The 14,659-nt window shown below is 62.0% G+C and overlaps 1 protein-coding gene across 2 annotated transcripts in view; it reads right to left on the reverse strand.

The window, feature by feature from the left end:
• The window catches only part of LGR6 (leucine rich repeat containing G protein-coupled receptor 6), a 97,309-nt gene that overhangs the window by 53,269 nt on the left and 29,381 nt on the right, over positions 1 to 14,659 (reverse strand). For both annotated transcript variants that reach the window (XM_081218745.1, XM_081218746.1), the window contains one exon: positions 12,988 to 13,059. In XM_081218745.1, the coding sequence (XP_081074871.1) occupies positions 12,988 to 13,059 (72 nt within the window). The remainder of the gene's footprint in view (positions 1 to 12,987; positions 13,060 to 14,659) is intronic.

Here is a 14,659-nt window from a genome sequence, read left to right on the forward strand (position 1 = left end):
ATTGTGGGTGATGTCTATTTTCTTTTTATTTTCTGTATTTTCTAAATTCTCTACAATGAGTCAGAACAAAAACAAACATGTTTTTTAAAAACAAACTGTGTCAGCGTATAATTAAGTCCCAGGCTCTGTTGCACTCGGCTGGGGATGGCGCCTGTGTGGGGCGGGGCTCGGGGAGGGGAGGATTGCGGGGTGAGCAGGAGAAGCCTCATTCTCTGGGGCCATTGCTGTGGTCCAGGCTCTGCCCCGCACGGCCTCCTCACTGGCCTCATGGAAGGGCCGGCCCTCGCTGCAGACCGGCCTCCTCCAGGCTGCCAGCCACGCCTGCACCAAGGCTGCCTTCTCCAGGTCCAGCATTGCCCGCAGCCCCCCAGTTCACAGCCACTTCTCTGCCCAGCCTGCTCCCCTCCCGCAGGGCTGTCCTTTTCTCTCTGCTGCTCACCTTTCATTCTACCTTCGAAGCCCAGCTCGGGTGCTTCTCCCTGTGGGGCTCTGCTGCTCCTCCAGCCAGGAGGGACCCTGGCATCATGAAGGTCCTGCTCATCTCAGAAGCTGGCTGCCAGGCCCCCGAGAGCAGCAGCTCTGTGACTCAGTGTATCCTAACGGCCACAGTTAAGACTCAGAGGCCGGGGGTTCTCTAAAGCCCTAAAAGCTGTGGGCATTTATTTCGAGGCGTTTTATGTTCGATGACAGTGTGTCCTTCGGGCCCTTGCTCTTGGTTCCAGGTAGATTCACGGCTACGCTGCCAGCCCAGCGATGCCCCCTTTGACTTTGGACCAAACCAAAGACCGTGTTGTCTAGAAACTATGACAAGATTGATGCGGAAAAGCTCTCGGTTCCCATTTTATGAAGACCTTAGTTTGGACCAACTGGAGATTATCATGGCCGTGGAGGATTAATTTGGGTTTGCAAGTCCTGATACGGATGTGGAAAAGTTAACCTGTCCACAAGAAGTTGCAGATCACACTGCAGATAAGAAAGATGTACACGAACAAAGTATCAGACCTCTTCTCCACTGAGAGAGGACAGGTGGTCCTGGGAGCGTCTGGACATGAGAACACACTGGTATTTAAATTCCCCAGGTGTTTTGCCCTTTAAAAGTAAAGCTATGAAAAAGGAGAGAACAAAAGAGAAGAAACTAGCCGTCAAACTCCTCATCTATGCACAAGAGTGGAAGGACCTGCACTTCAGATGAGCTCAGATTCAAACCCCAGCTTGGACGCTTGTGGCTGCACAGACCTGCTGTGACCATGTCCTAACCTCCACCTGACGGTCACTCGCTGAAGCTGGTGTTTGACCGGCCTGGTGCGCGTGCTGACCGCCACGGAGGGAAAGCGATGAGGGCCTCACACTCACTCCGCACAGGGGCGACCGGCCCCTCAGGAGGACCCCACCTGGTTCTGCAGCAAAGCCTGACGGGGGTGAAGGCCCACCGCTCCAGCCCCCACGGTCTCAGGGTCCCTCACGTGGAGTCTGCCGGCCCCATGGGTCAGTCTAATAATAAGCCTCATCATAGCAACGCCCTGCGCGTGCACTTGGGACCCTCCCAGCAGAACACGGAGCATCTCAGGAAGCTTCAGAGCAGTCACTTTATCATCCCCAGTTCGCAGCGTACAGAACCATGGCTCAGGATGTGCAGACAACTTTCACCTAGAAAGAGGTGGAACTGGCTTCCAAAGACAAGCAGCAGAGATTTCAGAGAAAGACCCCGGAATCACACACACCCCTCGCAGCTGAAAGGAGTCAGAGCCTCCGGGAGCCCCCAGCCCAGCCCAGCCTGAGCCCGCACGCCGCCCACCCAGGGTCGGCAGATACATGAGGCCTGGCCGAGGGGGACGTGAGTGGCCACTGGCCACGCCCCCCGAGCCTCAATTCCCTTCTCCCTCTGACTCCCAGACTCCAAGTGGCTGGGGCAGTCAGATCCAGGACACCGGTCAGGTCTCACCAGGGAGAGATGAGCCAAGAAGGGGCCCGTCTGCCTGGGTCGGCATGGACCAACCTTTCTCAGAACTCTCCAGACTTGCCAGAAGGTCACCACTTAGCATCCCATCCCCACCACACGCCGCCCTGCACCCCCGCTCTGAAACAGATCTGTAGATAATGCCTAAAGGGTATTTACTATGTCTGTACTCACACCCTGCCCTGAATTCTGATTATGTTCTCCTTCAGCCCCCGCAGCCAGTGGCAGCTGGCAGGCTCTAGGTCAGCACCAGCAAAGACAAGAGAGCTCTGCCTGGATCTTTCCTGCTCTGCTCTGCTCGGGCCAGGGCCTCCCCTCCTGCCGTCCTGGTGTGAGAACTGAGGAAGCCTGGTTCTGGTACTCAGTGTACTCAGCAGGCTCAGAGTCAGATGGAATCAGTCTAGGAGGACTTCCTGGAGGAGGTGTGTTGCACTGATTCAAGCAGTAGAGAGGCAAATCCTGGCAGAAAGGAAGAGGAAAAGCGTCCTAGCCTGAGGAACAGCTCCAGCCAAGGCTTGGAAGTAGGCGAGGACAGGTTTGGGGAGCTAGGGACACGACGGCGTAAGTGACCTGGCTGGAGTGGGTAGAGAGCAGATATAGGCACACGGACATGAAAGCAGGTGTAACTTATAGCAAGACTTGTCCTGCTGGCCCTGAGGTCTGTGGTTTCTGATCAGAGGAGCAATATGATGAAAGTGGTGCCATCCAATGACTTGGGGGAGCCTTGGGCCCACCCTCACCTGGCCCCTCTGACCCACTCTGCCCCAGCAAGCAGCAGGACTAAGAATCGGGGAGACAGCTGGCTTCCAGCACCGCCACCCCCGGCCCCCAGACATGCTCTCCCCCTCCGTTTCCCCCCACTCCCGATGTTTGGAGGGAGGGTTTTACTGCAGGCCCAGGTTAGTAGATGTGCAGCTGAGGGGCCGGTTAACAGGGCCAGAGGAGCACGCTGGGCCTGGGGCTGGGGCCGAGGCGGCTGCAGCGGCCCAGAGGGCCTGGGGGCTCCCTGAGGAGGCATGCAGCCCCGGCTGAGGAGCACGAAGGAAGGGGACTGGGAGCAGGGGGTCCAGCCTTCTGGCTCCTGACTGAGATGCATCGCGTCCAGACACTGACTCTTCGTCCCCACCCCCACCCCTCCTGGCCCAGCCGCTTCATAGTGAGGCCCGCGTTGCCCGCCGGGGCAGGGACTGTCCCTAAGTGGCAGGCAGTCCTAAATGATGTTATTCTTGGCTTTGGAAGGCATTGCGTGGCTTTTTAAAAAAAATAACAAGTTTATTGCCCACCTCTGTCTTATTTGTGCAGATCCGGGCACTGACGTGCAGGCCCTGACGGCACACGGCCAGGCCCGTGGCAGGGTCCGCGCCAGCCTGCGACCGTGCTCCGCTGGCTCCAGCCCTTGGCCGCTGTCGTTCCCTGACGCCCTTCCAAGCTCGGCCTGCCCTCCGCCTCCCCCGACAGGGACAATGCAGGGCAGGAAGGCCCCCAGGACGCCCTCCTTCCTCGAATTCCTGCGTGTTCTGAGGAAGCTTCCAGAGGAAGGCGGGAGCAGCAAGTGCTGGCGGAAAGACAGTCCACTTAAGAAGCAGACACACCTGAGTCTGAACTCCAGCCCCCGTTCTTACCCCCGTTCCTCCCTGGCCCGGCTGCCTCACCTCTCTGCCCCCTTCTGCATTCGTTTGTTTATACGTTTGTAAGCAAAGATGCCTGAGCGCCTGCATGTGCCAGGCACAGTACCAGCGGCGGGGAATCCTGAGTGAAAGGAGGGACAGTGTCCACCCTCATGAAACTCAGAGGGGACGGAGAAAGGAAGTAAGAGGACGACAGCAGGCGAGCGGGACGCTCTGGCAGTGCGGGGTGGCGGGGCCCTGCGGAGTGAACGTCGGGGCAGAAAAGGCTTCCTGCGGGCAGCACGGCCCCCCTGAGGCCTGGGCAGGGGAGCAGGACGCACTTGCTCGGTGGGTCTGCCGGCGGTGGCGGGGTGGCGCAGGTGGCACGTCCTGCAGCTCAGCAAGGAGTTTTGTCCTCAGGGTGTCGGGAGCCACGGGGATTTTAAGCGGGGGGGGGGGGGGGTGACACGATCAGGTTTGTGTTTTAAGGTCCATTGGACTCAGAGTGGGGAAGATCGGGATGAGTCCAGCACGAAGCGGGGCACCGGCTGGGAGGCTGCTGCACCCTGGGCAGGGGCAATGGCGGGCAGTGATGAGAGGGTCAGGGTGGCCGTCAAGTCGTGGATCAGGAAAGTAAGTGACGACACAGAGGCTGGGGCTGGAACGCCCTCAGGAGGGGCGTTCAACTCGAGGCCAGCTTGGCCACCCACGCGAGACTCCACCGGCAGCCCACGCAGCAGCCCAGGCTGCAGGCGCGGACTCAACAGGGACGAGGAAAGGAGCCCCCAGGATTCTGACATCGATCGGGTGGCACGGGCTGGGGGCCTGCAGAGAAGACTGAGGAGAGGCCCGTCAGGTAGGGGGGGCTGAGACCCCGTGAGACAAGAGCTGGGCAGAGCCTGCTGGGCTTAGGGAAGGTCTGGACCTTGGTGAGAACCACTGCGAGGGACCGGGAGACGCAAAGGCCAGCCTGGAGGTGACCAACGGAACAACGTGTGCACTGTGAAGGGGAGCGGCGGCTGGAGGGGCCTTGGAGCAGAGCGTCCTAGATGGCGCCAGAGCCCAGGGCCCTGCAGCCCACGGAGGCACTGGGTGGTGCTGTCACCTGGAGGTGCGCAGAGCAAGCCCCTTCCCGCTTCCCCTCCCTCTGCTCCTGGTCTCGGCCCAAACTGCGGGGCCTGGGCTCTGAGGAGAGGGATGGGCCAAGGTCACCTCCAGCCCCAGACAGGTGCTGCGTTCCCTGCTTGGGGCATCCGGGTGGGGCGCCCTGAAGCAGTGTCCGGAGGGCGGGCGTGGGAGGAGCCGGGAGCCAGACCTGCCCCTTCTCCCAGGGAGACGCGGCTCTGTGAGGGGCTGTCCTCTCCAGGGCTGCCAGGGCCCCTCGAGACTCACCCAGCTGGAGACACCGCGGTCCCCCCCGCCCCTCCCCACCACCCAGACCCCTCCTGAGGGTCACGGAGTCCTCCAGACCAGGTCCCGCCAGAGCGGACTGTTTTATTTCGGGGCAGGCGGGGGGAGGAGTTGGCTCCAAGTCCAAACAGTTGTTGCGGCCGGTGAGGGGGGGCCGCCACTTTGGCCAGAGTCCCGGGGGGACCACATTCCAGAACCACTGATCTTAGAGCCATCTGGCCAGAGAAGTCACAGAGGCTCGTAAAATGATGGTCCCCTTTCAGAAAGGAGCGAAAAAGCATCTGCAGGCCTGCCCCCATCTCGCTGGTGACACTGGGAGAGTCCCCTCCCGTTTGGACCCGGTGACCCGCCGCCTCCCCCTGGTACTCTGAGGCCCTGCGCCTGGGCGGGCAGCCTCCACCCTGCGGCCTCTGGGGCGGTCCGAGCAGGAGCCCAGGCACCTGTGGCCTTTTCCGGTTGGTGTGCAGACTCCCACACGCCGGCGAGCGGCTGACCACCACCTGGGCGCCAACAGCCAGAAACAGGTGGACGATTACTCACAGACTCTCAAAAAAGATCGCCCCTGACCAGTCTTCTCTCCCTGGATGGACGGACAGATGGGCGGCTGCATGGCCGGGGAGTGGGGGCAGGGGAGCCCCCAGTGGAAGGCTGGCGGCCGGCACACAGATGCTGTCCCCCCCTCTTCCTGGCTGGGATCTGGCCGCCCCTCACCTCCCTCTGGGCTCTAAGGCTTCAGTGGGATGGAATTCTGAAACGAGGTGGTGAGATCCCAGCAGACAAACTGTTTACCAACTCTGTGATCAACTCCCTGAACCTTCATTCCTCATCTGTAAAATGGGGATCATGGGACGTCCCACAGAGATGTGTCACCAGGAATGAGTGAGGTGACATCTGCTGAGCATTAGCCTAGGCCCTGGTACCACAGCGGGTGTTCAACAAGCCCGAACCACAGGTGTGATTCTCATTACATACACTGGGCTTCACCATGTCCATCAGCTCTGCTGCGCTTTTCTACACTGACTTTACATCACGTTCACCTGCCCTGACTTCTCTGTCTCAGAAGCTTAAGTCCGTGCTGTATGGGTGGGGATGGGGGTCTAGGTGTGCGATATTCCCACGTCAAAGCACGAGCTGCTGAAAGGCAGGGCCCTTGTTTTACTATTGAGCTCAGGCATTTTAGGCTTGAATAAGCAAGTGAATAGATGGATGAAATGATGGACGGAAGGATGGATGGTGGGTGGACGGATGCATGGATGGTTGGTTGGATGGATGGATGGATGGATGATGGGTAGATGGGTGGATGGGGGAGGGAGGAAGGGAAGATGGATGGATGAACACCAGGGGTTGGATCTCCTCTGCCCTCCACACGCACCCAGAACCCAGGCCAGATCTCCACACTGGCATCAGCTGCTCGGGAAGAGGCACTATGCAGGAGGGAGGAACCTGGCCTCTGTCATCTCCCCATGGGGGGGTCACCCCACTTCTTGGCCCTGCCCGGGGCCCATGTGCACCTAATCTCAGTCTGAGTGGCCAGCTCCCACCCCCGTCCTGGGTGCCCCTGCCTCTCCCAGGTCTCTCAGGCCTAGGCCTGTAGCTGCTCCACGGGGCTGAGGAGACCCACAAGGGCCGAGGACCACACTGCTCCTTGGTGGCCCAGCTTGGGCCAACTCACTCCCAGACCAGCATTTATGGCTGAAAGAACCCTCACAGGATCCCAGGGCCCAGCCCACGCGGACACTCTCCTAGTTCTCCGAGAGCCAAATTACCCATGTTGAGACCTTCGTCACACACAGGGGGCTGCCGGCGTGCCCGGCCACCCACCCACCTGGAAGCAGCCTCTGACCCAGACGCGTGTAGTAATCAACTCCCGGAACCTTGGGGAGATCCAAATACAGTAGCATATAATCATGGGGCCCGAAATAGCCTGCCAGGGAGGCCATCTGCCACCTCGTGGTCCCTGGGGACCCCTCAGTGGGCCCCACAGCATGGCCGGGCTTCGGGGTTTCTCTGGCCGGCAGGCAAGTTGGGCGGCGCTGACCATATCCACTGGATCACCTGAGAGCTCAGGGCAGCTCGGGGGCTTGTCCATAGCAGACCGGGCATCGCCAGGGTCAGAGCCGCCCAGACCTCCAGGCCTGTGTCCCACCTCCCACTGGTGCCGGGCCGTGCTGGGGAGACACCGCCCCCCTGCCCGGCTGACTCATGGACCGCCACCCCGGCTGAGCCTCTGGTCTCCTTCTGACTCAACACCCAGCTATCACCCTGCCACTCTCCGCGGGACCCTCACCGGCCCTCTGTCCCCCTCACACCCCTGGCTGGGCTGGGTGGTGCCTGCCAAGAAGGTGCATTGTCATCCGAACTCCTAGAACTTGTGGATGGAAGAACCGTATTTGGAAAAGAGTCTTTGCAGGTGTAACTAAGTTAGGGGTCTCAAGGTGAGATCACCTGGATTATTGGGGTGGCCCTAATCCCAGTGACAAGTGTCCTGTGAGAGACACAAGCAAAGAGGAGGGGCCTCATGAGGACAGGTGACGTGGCCTCGCGGAACGCTGGCAGCCGACAGCCACGGGAGGAGGCTCTGAGGAGGACCCGCCCTGCTGACACCTTCATCTTGGCCTGTGGCCTCCAGACCGCGCAAGCGTCCGAGTCTGCTATTTGAAGCTGCCCAGTGGGGCTGGGGGGTCCTTTTCGTCCATAACTGGCTCTTACTCTTCTATGGGCGTCAGAATCCACCGGGGTGGGGGGTTCGTGGAAATGCGACTGCGGGCCGCACCTTCAGAGGTTCTGATTCAGCAGGTGCGGGTGGGGCCTGGGAGGCCACGTCTGACAGGTTCCCAGAAGGTGCTGGCGCCGGTGCCCAGGGACCCCGCCCGGAGAACCACTGCTCGACATGGTCCCTCCAGGCGGTGTGAGCCGTTCTCTGCCTGGGCCCCTGCCCCAAAGACACCGTCCTTGTCCCCATGATGCCCTCCTCCTTCCCCCGGCGCTCAGAGGTCTGAGGAAATGCTTCCCCAAGGGACCCCCTCCTATGCACAGCCGGCTCCGCCTCTGCCCCAACGGGAAGCTGCAGCAGGGCTCCCCCAAGCTCTGTCGGTCGGTGGGCTGTAGTGCCCATGCCGCTCCTCGCATGGCTGGGTCGGACGCGCTGTGTCTGGCGACAGAGTGCTAGAGCTCTTCACGAGTCGATGGCTGTCAGGCACAAGCGCCTCACAGCCTCTCCTGAGGAGTGTCTGAGGGTCTGATCGGCACCAGGGGTCTCTAGGGATCCATGGCGATACCAGAGTGTCAGCAGCCTGGGCTCCCCTGGCAACCAACACTGTCCACGTGTCATGGACCGAACGTTTGTGTCCCCTGAAATTCGTATGTTGAAGACCTCAGCCTCCTCCACACGATGGAATTAGGAGGCGAGGCACTTGGGAGGGATGAGAGCCCTCCCGAGTCAGGAGAAGGCTCTGCCCGTCTCGGCTCCCCAACACCACGGCACCGTCTGCAGCTCGCGAGAGGCCCTCGCTCACCAGAGCTCCACCGCGGGCCCCGATCGCAGCCTGCCAGCCTCCAGCTGTTAGAAATAAACACCTCCTGAGCCACCCATCTATGGCACTTTGTTACACCGGCCCAACCCGGCCTCACCCAACCCCGGAACGCCAGGGTGCAGACAGACGCAGGCCGAACCAGCATCCGCGGGCATCCTCCAGCGAGGTGTACGCTCCAAGGCCGGCCCTGGGAGGAGATGCACTGGAGGCACCATGGTCCCAGAGCCCCCGATGGCCCAGTGCCCAGGGCTCATCATCTGCCCACTCAGTGCCCTCAGCATGGCCCTGGGGGGTGGCTGAGTGTCACGGTGTGTGTGTGGACCCTGGGCCAGGCTGCCTGAGCTTTGACCCCGGCTCTGCTACGTACTGTCTGTGTCCCTTCCACCGAGTCCCTGCACCAGCTGTGCCTCAGTTTGCTCATCTGTGACATGGGGTGATGAGGTTAGTGGTCTAACCATCCCACAGACCCGCAAGGTGAAATGAGGTGTGAGGACCAGCGGTTCACACACGGAAGGGGCCGTAAGTGCTGGTCATCACTGGTCTGGGGTACAGAGGAGGGTCAGAGATATGGAACAAGGGGGGTCTGCTCAGAAGCCCCCCAGGAAGACCTGCGATCCCTGTCCTCCAAGAGCCTGTGCGCTGGGTGGCACGGCTGGGCCACTTTCCTCCTCGACCCACAGGCAGGTCCCCAGGAGACGGGCGTGTTTGCAGAGGGACCACCCACTGCACCAGCCCCCAGAGACTAAGCGTGCGGATGTCACAGGTGACTCGGACACGGGCGCCCCTCCCCGCTCTCCCCCAGCACAGGCCCCGGTGTGTCTCAGATGGGGCTGTGCTGCTTCTGACGGGGGTCTCGGACTCGAGTCCACAGCGCCCTGGACTCGTTTCCCCAGCTCGGCCGAGAGCGGCGGTGTCACGGGGCTGCCCTTGTGGTGACGTGCTCCTCCCGGCGTGTCCAGGATGGGGCTGTTTTCTGTTTTCTCCCCTAATTTAATCCTGCCGCCGGGCCTTTCTGATTCCTCTCGGGCCCCACCCGGCCCAGGCCGGAGGTCTTTCTGGGCTGTTTCTCTGCTCTTCCATGGATCCCCCGCCACCCCGGCCCCGCCTCACCCCCACCCAGTTTCTCTTTTCCCCCAGGCTCCTCTGGCTGCCGTGGTTTCTCTTGGCCGTGGCTCTAGCCTGGCGTGACACGTCTGGCACGGCCACCCTCGCCCTCCCACACTGGTCGGGGAGGAAGCAAGTGTATGCAGGGGACGGGGCGGGTAACGGGGGGGCCAAAGAGCCTGGGTGCCACGTCGGGCTGCGTGCCTGGGCCCATCCCCTGCCCGCTCCCCCCACCCAAACCCGCTTCCTGTCCCGTGGACCACGGGACAGAATCTCCATGGACGTTCCAGGAATGTCCAGGGGAGTTTGCCCAGGGGAGGCGAGGAACTGCCTTCCCCGGGGCCCTGAGCCCCGGCGCCCTGGCTGCTGTGGACCTGCTGCCCCAGGTGCCAGCTCTGACTGAGGGAGGCCCGGAGCCGGTCGGAGCCTCTGTTCCCTCACTTGATGGCAGAGACGGCCACTATCACAGGGGCGCGTGAGGATGGACTCGGATCACGTGGGTGTGACGCCGCACGCGGGGCGCTCGACGGAGGCCGCTCCCCTCTCTCTGCGCAGCCCGGCAGTCTGGGCCTGCCACTCCTCACCCCTCCTGGACAGAGGAGCCCGAGTCAGGTGGACAGTGTCTCACTTTGATGTAACACCCACCAAACAGAACCTTCAGGTAGGGTGACACCCCCCTTCTCCCCAGCACATGCACACGCACGCGCACACACACACACACACAAGCACACGCACACTCTGATGTCCTGCAGGCAGGGTGACCCGCGCTCCAACTTATCCCAGATGCCTGGTCACCCCACCGGCAGGTACCCAACATGTCCAAAGGGGCCTCGGCGTCCCCCTTGCCCTGTGCCCTCCCCGGCTCATCCCGTGGGGTTCACAACTCACCACTCGTTCAACACATTCTCACCAAGTCCCTACCGCGGGCCAGGCTGTCGGTGACCGGCCTTTCTGTCCACCCAGGTGTCCAGGCCAGAGAGCTGGCGGTCAATACGGCTCTTCCTCTCCCTGGGCACCCACGTCCGGTCAACACCACCATCCCCAGGAGTGACAGTGGTAGTAGTAGCTCCTTTCTGTCCTATCGAGGGACACAGACCCTTTCACCACCTCCCTTTTACTGAAAAAGGAGAAGCACATAGGCCAGGCAGCTGCAGGCCTTACAGGGAGTGAATGAAGGAGCTGAGGTTTGAACCCAGGCAGTCTGAGCCCAGAGCCCTGACAACCAGGCTTCTTGATATTCCCAGAGCCAGTCCGCTGCTCCTTTAGCTGCTTCCCCCGCCTTTCCTCCGGCCCCGTCACGTTCCCTTGGCGTAGGAGCCCGGCACCAGCTCCCCGTCTCCAGGCTGTCCTCCTTGACTGCCGCCAGGGTGATTTGCAGTGATGCAAACTCCGGCTGCAGGTCCTGTGATGGCTCCCCAGGGCCTTAAGCATAAAGCCTGAATCCTGGGCAAGGTCCTCCTCATCTCTCGTGGATTCCGGATCTCGTTCCGCTCCTGCCCTTCCCCCCAGCCCCCCAGCGCCCCACCACCACAGCCAGCCAAGCTCGCCCCCATGCACATCCTCCACGGCCCGCTCAGTTCCTTCTTATCTCCCACTAATCCTTCAAGAGGCAAAAAACTCGGCTTTTGCCTCCCCAGCAAAGCCTCAAAAACACGTGTGAAATGAATGGTCGGGCAACAAGGTAAATGAACTACATGACAGTTGTGTCCCGCACGGCACAGCTGCCCCAGGTCCTCCCCACATTCGCTGCATACTTGCTCTTCGTGAAACCCCCTGAGATGTCGGGGGCGGGGGGGGGGGGGTAACCTCCCATGGGGAGGCGGGCAGCTGGGCAGAGAGACCGTCAGAGACCAGCGTTTCAGACCAGAGCCAGCCGGCCCGCCGCCAGCAGTGTCTTCACAGGACTGCAAGAGGCAACGCCCTCTCGGCGGCCTCAGACCCGTGGGGCCCTGGGCCTGTGTCCCCGTCCCCACCCTGACCCCTGGGCAGCAGGGGGGACGGCCACGGAGGGAGCTGGCCGTCTAGTCTCCCGGCTGCAGGGCCTCCGTGTCTCAGGAAGTGCAGGAAGTGCCTGTGTGGCCCAAGCGTGTAAAAGACAAGACCCTCAGTGTCCCCAAGCACGCAGAAGACGCAAGTCACAGGGAAAACATTAATCTCTAAGTAAGTGTGAATACATCCAGTGGAAGTCTTTTCCCCCATGGAAACCTCTTTGATGCTCTGGATGAAATGTCCCCCTCTTCCCCAACCCCCCATTTCTGGCTGCCCCTACTCAGCAGGCGCCCCAACAATAGTCTGCCCTGTGGGGGGCTGGGGCGCAGCATGGGCCCTCCTAGCCTTTGACCCTTGACTGTGGCCTCGAGGGGCACACCCGGCTGCCTGCCCTGTTCAGCTGTGACCTGAATGGAGGGAGAGGAGGTGACAAGGCCAGAGGCCCAGCACATGCAGGGATGGAGGGGGAAATGGTGGGAGGGGGAGGACGGGGGAGCGGGGCCAATGGGCAGCTGGGGAGAGTGGGGTGTCTGGGCAGAGAGGGAGGAGACTGGCCTGGGGGTTGTGGCCCAGCCCCCTTGGCTGGCCCTCTGTGCACGGTGGGTCCTGGGAGGGGAGGACGGGGCAGGGACCACTGCAGGACCCACAGGCCAGGACACCGAGGCCTTTGTCTTGACACCGCACGTTCAGCCTGCCTCAGTTTCCCCCAGTCCTGTCCCCCAGCTTTGATTCCCCCCAACTACCTATGTCCTCTCCCATCAGACGTAGATGTACCTGAAAATTCAGTTGGTTCAGGCAGCGCGCATTAGGCCCCTACTGCATTCCAGGCCCAACGGTGTGCACCCAGCTCCTGCCCAGAGGACCACAGCGGCTGGTCCCTCACCCATCCCACCTGCTTCTCCTTCTGCCCTGGAACCACGACGCCCCTAGTGGACAGAACAGGAACTGCAGCGTTCCATGGAGGGCTGGACGGGTTGGGGCGGGCCGTGAGTCTGGGACGCGGCGAGACATGTGTCTGAGTTTGAATGCTCCCCTGCCACCAAAGTCCTGGGATCGGAGCAGGTGAGCTCCTTCCTGACCAGACAGCCCCTTCCTGACGCTTCTTTAGAGCGGTAGCCTCCAATGCCCACACAGGCTCCACGGCAGAAGGCCAGACATCCCAGGACGGCGGCCCCTGGGGCCCCACCCAGGGAGGTCCCATCCCCACAGTCCTCCACAGGGTCTGGGTGCCTTCCTGCCCCGAGATACACACGCGCTCATACACATGACGTAGGACGATGACAGCCCCCTGAAGAAACAAAAGCCAGGAGCACACTGTGGGGACGGGGGGGGGGGGGGTGCAGGGAGGAAGGGGCGCCCAGGCCCGCCCCCAGCCCTCCCGACTCACAGAGACTGCAGGCTCCGCAGTTCCCACAGCGCCTCGGCGGGTATCCGTCCCAGCAGGTTGTTCTGCAGCATCCTGTGAGGTGAAGAGGCGGCTTGAAGGACTCCCACCCGCCCGCCTGCCTGCCCGCCACACCGGAGCCCAGCCTCAGAACCCGGAGTCCTGTCCCACCCCTCCCTGGCTGGAGGTCCAGGGCGCCGTGCACGGGGCTGGGAGAGTGCCTCAGAAAGACTCTGGGGAAAAGGTCGGGCTGGAGAGGACCCTTTGAGGCAGAGGAGACACAGCCGGGGAGCGGAACGTGGGCTCCTCCGGCCGTCTACTCTGGAAGGGCGTGGGCAAATGCACGATCTCCTCCCCAGGCCTCAGTTTCTCCGTCTGCAGCCGAGAGGCCAGGTTTTCTTCGGGGAAGGGGAGGATGTGCAGGGCCCAGGCAAGTCTGTCTTTGTGGTGTGTGTGTCTATAGAGACAACTTGAGGCGCCCACATCGGAGTGTCAGCACCATCTGGTGACGCCATCACACATGACCCCACAAAAGCAGGGACATGGGCTTCCCTGGTGGCGCAGTGGTTGGGAGTCTGCCTGCCGATGCAGGGGACGCGGGTTCGTGCCCCGGTCCAGGAAGATCCCGCATGCCACAGAGCGCCTGGGCCCGTGAGCCATGGCCGCTGAGCCTGCGTGTCCAGAGCCTGTGCTCCGCAACGGGAGAGGCCACAACAGTGAGAGGCCCGCGTACCGCAAAAAAAAAAAAAAAAAAAAGAGCAGGGACATGCCAGCCGGGGGCACGATCCGCTAGGGAGGCTGTCCTCCTGGACCTGCAGGGCAGTGAGTCAGAGAGCGAGAAGGGGAGAAACTGGGGTCTGGGGCCTTCAGGTGGCACTGCTGACCCCAGCCAACCCTGGCCACCAGAGCTGTGCTCAGAAAATTGTGAGGAGGCCATTCCAGGGCCTCGGGGAGTCCCCGAAGCCTCAGGGCCCTGGGCAAGGGTCCTGCTCGCCCAGTCCTAAGGGAGGACCTGGGTGGCCGCTGCCACTGGAACATCCTTCCCTGCTGGCCTCTGGAGAAGAGGAGGAGGGGGCACATGGGGCCGGCCCCCCCAGGGGGTCAGGGAAGAGCCAGGGGCAGGAAAGAAGGAAGCTGCCTCACCCTGACCCGCACACCCGTCGGGCCCTCCTGGGCCAGGTACAGCCCCAGGAACAGCACCTATTGCAGGATGGGCTGCTCTGGAACTGGGAGGGACCTCCAGGGAGACCTACTGTGTGCCAGGCATGCCGTCCACCCTCCCTCCAGGCATTACCCCATGCAGGAGCTCTGGCCACATCCGCCCCTCACCTGCCCCGACGGGCACAGGGCAGGTGCCCTCAAGAGGTCCAGGCATCTCCCCACACACCTGGGTCAGAAAGAACTGTGGCTTCCCTGAGGACAGCTCTGGTGGTGGTGGGGGGCAGTGTGTCTGGGCTCTCAGCCTTCAGGACTCTGCAGGACAGGGACCCCCACCTACGGTCGCGGGAAAAGGCACGGGGCAGGGGCTGACCCTCTTGACCCAAGCCTGGCCAGAGCCTTGGAGAACCAGCGCAGGAAGGCAGGGACCCTAGGAATAAGACTTCCAGGTCAGGTGTGGGGCTGGGCGGGATGGACAGGGGAGGGGTTCTGCCACAGCCGCTCAGAGAGGATCAGA

Source organism: Mesoplodon bidens (genome assembly GCF_964165515.1).
Source record: "Mesoplodon bidens genome assembly, chromosome: 2".
Lineage (NCBI taxonomy): Eukaryota > Metazoa > Chordata > Mammalia > Artiodactyla > Ziphiidae > Mesoplodon > Mesoplodon bidens.